At 58.0% G+C, this 8,998-nt stretch overlaps 1 protein-coding gene across 1 annotated transcript; it reads right to left on the minus strand.

The window, feature by feature from the left end:
- Positions 1-2,606: 2,606 nt before the first annotated feature.
- LOC110579434 (PNMA family member 3) lies at positions 2,607-3,995 on the minus strand. The gene has a single exon (XM_021689081.1). It carries the CDS (start codon positions 3,993-3,995, stop codon positions 2,607-2,609), a length of 1,389 nt encoding a protein of 462 aa, XP_021544756.1.
- Between the last annotated feature and the right edge of the window lie 5,003 nt (positions 3,996-8,998).

An 8,998-nucleotide genomic window follows, 5' to 3' on the forward strand; every position in this document is an offset into this window, starting at 1 on the left:
CACACATTTACGTACATTCACTAGCACAGTCTTATATACTCAATCACATATTCACACACATTTACTGACACACATATAAGCACACTTCACAAACTCATACTTACTCATACAATAACATGGGCTGGCCTGATTTTGATGCTCTAGGTCTTGACGCCCTGAGCCCCAATAAAACAGTAAGGGATCCCTGGGCCTCTGGCTACTGCTTGCTGTCCTTTGCCCTCCCTTATTCCTGGAAGTTCTGTAAGTGCCCGGAGAATCCAGACAGCCACTGAACACTCCCACCAATGTCCTATTCACTGACACCATCTGGCTCTGCTTAGTTTTGTTCCCTTGCCAAGGTCCATAAGCCACTGTTCCCTAGATGTCTACCATCTTTTGCAATTAAGACACTGCAAAGCTCTCATGGACCTTAGCCCACACGTACTCCCATGTTGACCAGGTCACTGTTTCTCCCTACACCCACATCCCCAGCAGACCCTTCCGTCGATTGCCCACAGCAGAGGCGAGACTCAGCTGACACATTCAATGAAATTTATTGAAGAGAAACATTTACTGAAACCATTGAAGAGAAAGAATGACAACACAGAGAGGATTGTTTAACGGTCACTACAGCCCATGGGTCACAGCCCCCCTCCCCTTGGGGTCCCAAACGAGGTGCCTCTACTTCCCCCGACACCGTGGCCCTCCTGCCTCAGCCTCCCTTCCTGAGGGCCCCACGATCAACCTCTGGCCAGGATGGTGGATGCTGGTCATGTCCCCTCACTCCAGGGCACCCCCCCTCTGGCCGACATGCCGGGGCCTGGTCCTGCCCTATGGCCTGCACAGGACAGTTCCAGGACACTGGAAAACGCAGCATGGGACCCTGGGCCAAGCCAAGGAAACGGAGTCGCAAGGAACAACAGGGTGGCACATCAGAGCACAGTTCCCGTGGAGACTCCCACTGGCCACCTCCATCCTTGGTCCGGTTCTTCCTCCCTGAGGTCACGGGGTGAACACCAGCCGTGCCCTCGGGCATCCTTCCCGCCGTCTCCCGGAACTGGGCTCGGGATTTCCGGGGGGCGGGGGGGCGGGGAGGGCAGCTGCTCAGATAAGAAAACACACACGTCTCCGCAAGAACAAGCAGCGGTTGGCCTAAATGTACCCCGAGAAAGCAGAGGTTGAGCTCACAACACTGGAAGAGAGCGAGCAGAGCCTTGGTTCCCGCTGAAGCTCATGGCACGCACCCAGGCTGAGAGGTGGCGGCCCCGGTAGGCCAGGACACCACCCACGGCGGGTTCCTGCACACCTCAAGGCTCTGCACAGGAATGGTCGCTAGTGGGGTGGGGGAGTAACTTGACACGTGGGTCACTAAGTGGCCTACAGAGACACCAGTGGGCTTCCCAGAACATGGAGCAACATGCCCTAGTGGGTCAGTGAAAGGGGTCCCTTCTCCTGGGAGGCCCAAGAGATTGGCACCCTTGAGATGGCTCCTAACATCTCCCAGTACAGTGTGGGTGGCAGACATTTTCAGGTGCCCCTCATCTAGACTGGGGCTGACCATTCAGGGGTGTCCCAAGCCAGCTCCCCAAGTTGGCAGGGATTGGAGCTGGCCTTGGCATTGGCAGCTGCTGAACTGTGGTTCACCAGGCCAGTCCCAGGTCTCCTTGTCTATGGTCTCCCGGTCTCCAGTGGCACTGTACAAAAAAAGCAGAAACACCTCCCACCATCAAGTCCTCCCTCTTCCTCCTCTTCTCCTCTCCCTTTTCCTTCTTTTCCTCCTTCACCTCTTCCTCTTCCTCTCCTGTACATTTTTCTCCTCCTCTTCCTCTTTCTCTTCCTCTTCCTGCTTTGGGAGAAAAGTTTCTCTGCACACCCAGTCACACCAAAGCCAGCTATGGGGTACTGGCCTGCCAGGTACCCAGCACCCCACTCCCCATGCTGAGCCAAGGCTCTGGCCCAGGGATCTTTTCCTCACAGTCTTTGCTCTCCTTGCTCCCATAGCCCTTCCAGGCTGCAGGGGAAGGAAGCTGCCCATAGGCTGGTGCTATGCTCCCAGGGCCTTCACTTGCACAGTGGCTCGAGGGTGCTGCCTTCTTGGGGCTCCCCTAGAGCAGTGCAGAAGATCCTGAAGACGGGCTAGATCATGTGGCCTTCCCTCCAGGGCATTACCTCTGTGCTATGCAGCTCTTCCTTGCTTGAGCCGACTCCTTTCGGCAGGGCTGGCCAGGCCCAATGTGGCCTAGGTGCCAGTAGGCATCTTTAGCTTGGAGCCCATGGGGTGGGGATTTGGGGGTGGCCAGACGATGGGGTTGATGACTGGGTCCCCAGCTGCACCTTCTTCAGCCTCTGCTATGTTGGAGTCTGCCTGCATCTGGTGCACCTCCTGCCATTGTATCTCCGGCACCTCTTCAGGGCACTGTTCTTGGCCATCACTGAGCCCCATATGGCTTGGTAAGTGGAGTCCCTTTCAGATGATAGAGGATGAGGGGGCTCAGCCTGGGCCTGGCTTCTTTGCCCCTCCGCCCCACTCAGGTACCCTGCTGTTTGTGTGGACTGCCCCTTTCCCTTCTTCCAATAACTCTTCCATTTCCTTGGCCTGTAGTAAGAGCTGCCCTGTTCTCCCGAGCCTACTTGGCCTTGGGCTTGGGGTGGCTCTTTTCCCAAGCCCAGTTCCCATTTCCCGACTCTACTGCAGCCTGTCTCTTCTGCTTTACCAAGAGCAGGTTTGGAGCGTTGCTACACTGTGCCTTGACGTGGCCATCTTCTCCACAGCGATAGCAAAATGTGTGGTGCTTCCGTTTGCCTGAATGTCGAGGGCTGGCCCTTAGCACACGCCCCCTTCGGTGTTGTCCTCTGCCCCTCCTGCGCCTGGAGCCTTGGGAAGACCTGGCCCGCAGAGCGTTGCCAGGGGCAGGGAAAGACACTCTGAAAGCACTGTTTCTGGCAGATGACCCTATGCCTGCGTTCAGCCCTGGTATCCTTTCCCTCTCTGGACCCAAAGTGGCCTCCCACTCCTCCTCCTCACGCAGGAGCTTCACCAGTGCCAGGAAACCAGGTGGTTTCCTTCGCTGTTTCATCAACTTAAGCCTGTCTCGAAGTTTGTCAGTAAGGGTAGCCCCACTTAAGACTTGTTTCAGGCGAGCCTGATTCACATTCCTTCGTAATACTGCATTTTTTTCTACGGCTCTTTGGAGCAGGGGTTCCAAACGCAAGACAAAGCTGGAGACTTTCTCTCCTACCTCTTGATAAGCCTTACAAAATTTTACATGGGCGATTTTACGGCTATCCACAGGTCCAAACACCTGCTGCAGGGCTGCCAGGCACTCGCCCACAGTTACGCCAGCATTGTTGGCCCGCAGCCCACTGACCACCTGCAGGGCAGGACCCCGCAAGCATTCCATCAGCCGCCGCCTCTTTTCACCCTCGGGCACCTGCCACATCCGCAGCATTTCAGTGGTGTGCTCCAGCCAGGCTTCAAAGGCCAACGCCCCTGGGATGGACACAGTGTTCCCAGAAAACACTCTTAGTTCTCTGTACAACATTTGTTCTAGCAGAGGTTGCACTGCTGCCCCCAGAGTCTGGGCCCAGGTCCAGAAGTCAGGTGATATGGCCACTCTTGGAGCAGGACAGTTGGTGTCCGATCCAAGCACTCTGTTCATGTCTGACACTGTCCGCCTCTCCTCCTCTAAGAAGCGGTTCAGTCTATTGAGAAATTCCCCATCGGAGTTCCGAGGTTTTACAACCACTTCCCAGGGCCCTCCCTTTCCGGGTATTTCCCTGGGGATCAAAGCATAGTCAATATCTTGGGCAAGCTCCAAGAGAAATGCTTGGGCATTCTCTTCCCTCCTAAACATCCTACCAATGACCCTATACCTACCCAGGTGCCTGAGAGCCTCCTGAAGAGTCTCCTCAAATTCATCCTCACCACAGTCCTCAGGAATCCCCAGGATAAGCATGGACCGCTGGGTGTTCAGATGTTCCCCCCTACACCAATCCTGCAACAGGGTCAATGGCATGTCCCCAGTCTCTGCGGAGTCCAATTTAGGGGGGAAAGGATCACTGCGTGATGCACATATATCTGGGCCAACTCCCAGGACGACAGCAGACAGCCCAGGTCTCCGCAGCCTGTGAATACGAACGGGGCGAGAGCGAGGTTAATGCCGACGCCCCCCTCGCACCCCCAGGTGACCCTACTCCCCCGGGGCGGCGCCTCTGCGGCCCAGGCTCGACCCCTGCCCCGCCCTCCACCGGCCCGCAGGGGCCACAGCGCCCTCCCCACCCCGTCTGGCCGCGCACGCGGGCTGCCGCAGTCCTGCTGGGGCGGGCGGCGGGCGGCGGGGTCTCCCGGGGGCCAAGAGCCCCCTCCCCGGATCTGGTACCTTCCTCTGGGTCGGGGTCCTTCCTGGGGGCGGTCCCAGCAGGAGGCACGCAGGGGCTGCGCGGAGCAGCGGCCGGGTCGTGCGCCCCTCTTTCCCTGGCTCTCTCGCACTCCCTCTCCTTCCTCTCCCGGTCCCTCTCTCCGCGCGGCACGTGGGCCAGCGCGCCGGCGCCTGCTCGCCTCCACTCTCTGCAGTGCGGACTCGGGGCGGGGGCGCAGTGGCGGCGGAGCGCGGACCCTCCGCGTCGCCCCGGAGATCGCCGGGCCATTGGCGCGCGCGGGTCACGCGGCCGGGCTGCGGCCACCGCCGCGGGCACCCCGGGACCGCGCGTGACGTCACCTGCTCCTTCCCCCGCCCCCGAGGGGGTGCTGGCACAGGTGGGGACCCTGGGGATCCGCGAGTCGGTGCCCCCATCCTCGACCCATGTCTGTCCACGGCCCGCCGCTCCCGGAACGTGCCCTCAGGGCGTCAGCCTGCCAACTGAGCCCTTCCTCAAACATCCCCGGGTGCCCACCGGAGAGTGGCTGGACAGGCCTGAGATGCGCCCCCCAGCGCTGCGTTCTGGCATGGGTGGGGAACGGGACCGGGGCGGGGGCGGGGGGGGGGCGTTCTGGGGACTTCTTCGCCTGCTTTCCCCCCTCCTCCAGCCCACCCAGAACTGGTCCTGTCCCCGCTCAGCGAGAAGCACCTGGTCCAGGTGCGATTACGTGGAACAGACGCCACATGCGCACACGAGCACACACACACTCCACCCCAACGGAGGGTCGGCAGTCCCCACGCTCTCGCTGGGGGCCGAGGCCGCTGTGGGTGCACGACGCCCCCCTCGGACCCCCAGGTGACCCCCCAAGGGCCGTCCCCCCCCGGTGCCAGTGGCCAGCCCCAAGGAGGGTGCCACGGACTCTGTCCTGTTTTGCTCACTTCAAGTACTTAGAAGTCAACCCCTTGGGCCTGTATCTTGCCATGTGTCCTTGGGCAAGTCCTTGCTCCTTCTCTGGGCCTCAGTGGAACGACAGAATTGGGGTCTCTACCTGAGGGTGTGTGTGTACAGGACAGCCGGTGGGCTGGGAGTGGAGCACTGGATGTGTCCCCTGCCCCCTGTGCCCTCGCCAGGGTAATGGGCTCTGAGACATTTGCTCTCTTGGCCCCTGAGGGCCGCATGGGTGTCATGCCTCCCCAGAGACCTCCGTCTGTCTGGCCCCGAGTCAGCCTCCTTCCACAGATCCTTCCCCTTTCCTTTGCTACCTAGGCTGGTCACTGTACCAGGGCAGTGCTGCCACCACTCAAAATGGAGCTCCAGTCCCGCTGGGTCTCGGCACCCTGCATCTGTGCTGTCATGGGCGTCTGGGGCCGTGTGCAGAGCCTCTCTGCTGGTCAGATGGCAGACAGGTTCCCTCAGGGTCACACCCTCCGGTGTTGTTGCCTGTCCGCCCCCCTTCTCTTTCCTTGCCTGGCATCTGGCCAGACATCCTCTTCTGTGACTCGCTTTGCACACTCAAGCTATACTGGTCAAGGTTTCCTCCGAGCATCCAGCTCACTTATGCTCCTTGTTGAATCAGAGCCCTGGTTTATTTGTCTATGATCTTATGGATGGGCATTCACACTGTTCCCAGTCTTCGGCTATCACAGCACCCTGCGCACGCCTGTCTGAGCCGCTGTTGGCGCATACACCAAGAAGTGGTTTTGCTGGGACTTGGGCACTTGGGTGCCCATCACCGCCACGGCCAGGTGTTGCTATTCTGTTATCTCCCACGAGTGGCTGAACCTGTGTTCACTCCCGCCAGCAGCACAAGTGTGGTCCTGTGTGCCCCACAGCTTGAGCAGCCTTTGGTTTTGTCCAGCCTTGACCACTTGCCCACCCCCATGGGGAGAAGTGCTACCTCATTATTGTGTGCCTTGTGTTTCCCTGGTCGGCAGTGAGGTTGGGCATCCTTGCACAAATGTGTCAGCCATTCCCAGTTCCCCTTCTGTGAATCTCCTTTGCTCATTTCCTCCCCACTGCTGAGAAGCCTCATTGGCCTGTTTCTAGGAGAGAATTCCTAGCATCAAGGCTGAAGGCACTCTCATTTTTTCTACACATTCCCATTGCCCAGAAGCAGGCCACATTGGAGTTGGTCTCATAGTTGGAGCCTGGCTGGCCCATGTGGTCTTACTTCCCCAGCTTTCTTATCTCCTGGGTGGTAAATCCTGGGTAAATGAAGAAACACAGGTGTTCTGTCACAAACCAGCTTTCCCAGTCGGCCTCGTGTGTGGACTCCCTCCCTTTCTCCCTGCTGAGGGCCAAGACTGCCTCTCCTAATACAGATGAACTGCTGCTCTTAACACCCACCGCGAGAATTTCTGTCCACCGAACCTTGGTGTTAGCCCTCCCATGGCTTGCACCCCACGTTGTCCTCTTTCTTGGTTTCTGCCATGATTTATCTGGGATCCTTCCTCAGAGAGGGTGCTCCCATGGGAACATATGTGGGTCCCATGTCACCAACTGGCCAGCTGGCCTGTGGGCCGACTGTCAATTCATTCCCTGTTTTCAGCCTCGCCTCTTCCTACTCTCCTTCCTTCCATACCTGCTGACTCCAAGTCCAGGACTCTCTGGCTCTACCTTGGGGTACCCATTTCCCCCTCTGCCAGGGCTGGGCTGTGACACCTCAACTACCTTTCCTTTGGCACCTCTCAGCCCTCATTTTGCTCCACTTCTCAGCACAGTTGACCCTCCTTCCTCAAAACCTTTTCCTTTCTTGGCTTCTGTGAGCCCCCACCTTTGAGCTAATCTCCTCCCTTTCTGCCTGCCTGTTCTTGGAACTCCCTCCTCCTTCTCCTCCCTGGTGGTAGGCTCCCAGCCTCAGCCCCAGGACCCTTGGTGCCTCCAACACCACTCTCACCTGAAGTCCTCTCATCCAAGAGACCACCTGCCTGCTGATGGCTCCAAATGTTTTGTCTCTGGGCGGGACCCCTTCTCTGAGCTCCACACATGCTCATCAAACTGCCCACTTGGATGCCCCATGGGAATTTCAGAATGAAGGTGTCCAAACAGGAGCACTTCATCCCTCTTGACACACTAGCTTCTTCCTTGGGCTTCCCCCAAGGGCTCTGCCTTCCACCCGGTTACTCCAGCAAAGATGTCAGGATTTTTCTCCCCTCTCCCTCTCCTTTGTTCTTCACTCCCAATCTAACCCACTGTGGGATTTTATCAACTCCAGTTGATGACTGCTGACCCTCTCCATGTCTCCATGGTTCCTGGCCCCCATCTCCTACTCTCCCAGCCTCCAGACTGGCCTCTCTGTCTACCTTACTCCCACCCACATGGCAGCCAGAGCAAACTCTGCAACACCACCAGACCCCGCTCCCTCCCCAGTGACCAGTCCTCCCTGTGGCTCCCCATCTCCTTAGACTAAGGAAACTCCAAAGTCCCCTCCCTGGCCAACAATCCCTCTCCACCCCCCGTCCCCCAAGGAGCTGGCCTCTTCTTTCCATACCACCCGCCCCTAGCACCTCTCACCAAACTCTTGCTTCATTGGCCTTCTCAGCTGGCCCCAGAGCACCACACCCAGCTCTTTCTCACCTGTGGCCTTTGCCTTCCTTCCTCCTCCATGTGGGACAACCCACCCCAAGAACTTCCCGTGGTGGTGGCCTCCTCCTCCTCTTCTTCCTCATTCAAATCTTGGCAGAAATGTCCTCTCCTCCCAGAGGCCTCCTCTGCCCAGCCACCCACATCAAAAAGTGGATCCTGGAATATTCCCCATCCATATTCTCATTGGCAGCATTGATTTATGTGTCATCCATGTGACAGATACATAGCAGAGATTTTGGTCTCTGCTTTGGGGCATTAGGGCCTCCTTCCCCAGATGGCCTTGCCCATGTTTCTCACCCCAGGGTCCCCAGTGCCTAGAACAGAGTCTGAGCCACAGGAGGCTCTCAGTACCTTCTTTCTTTCTTTTTTTTTTTTTAAAGATTTTATTTATTTATTTGACAGAGAGAGGCACAGCGAGAGAGGGAACACAAGCAGGGGGAGTGGGAGAGGGAGAAGCAGGCTTCCCACCGAGCAGGGAGCCCGATGTGGGGCTCGATCCCAGGACCCTGTGATCATGACCTGAGCTGAAGGCAGACGCTTAACGACTGAGCCACCCAGGCACCCCTCAGTACCTTCTTTCAAGCAAGCACCTGAATCTGTCAGCCTGCTCCCATCTGCCATGGGCCTGGGACCTTTACCCCAAGGGCTGTGGAGAGCCCCGATGGGTTTGAAGTGAGGGGATGACAATGATCAGACCCACTGTGTGGTGAACTGGGCAGCAGGGAGATAATCCTGGAGCAGAGGGTGCCTTCTGCAATAGGCCAGAAGGCCAGACCAGACGGTGAGGGCCTGGGCCTCCTAAGGCAGAAGGTTTAAGAGAAAGAGGAGGATACAGGCTCTAGGGAGGGAGAGGGCAGGGAGAGGGCTCGAGCAGGGTCCCAGATGTCTCACTTGTGTGTGGGCCCAGAGGATGGGAGGGTTCCTTCTCTGACATGGGGATCACGCCGGCAGTTGCCTTTCCTCTCAGCTTTTGTGAGAGGAAATGTTGGTAAGTGGGGTGACAGGGGCAGGGATGAGTTCCTGTGGCCGTGCTCGCATTTGAGAGTCCTGTGTGACACCAGGTAGATACACACTG

Source organism: Neomonachus schauinslandi, chromosome X (assembly GCF_002201575.2).
Source record: "Neomonachus schauinslandi chromosome X, ASM220157v2, whole genome shotgun sequence".
In the NCBI taxonomy this organism is placed as follows: Eukaryota; Metazoa; Chordata; class Mammalia; order Carnivora; family Phocidae; genus Neomonachus; species Neomonachus schauinslandi.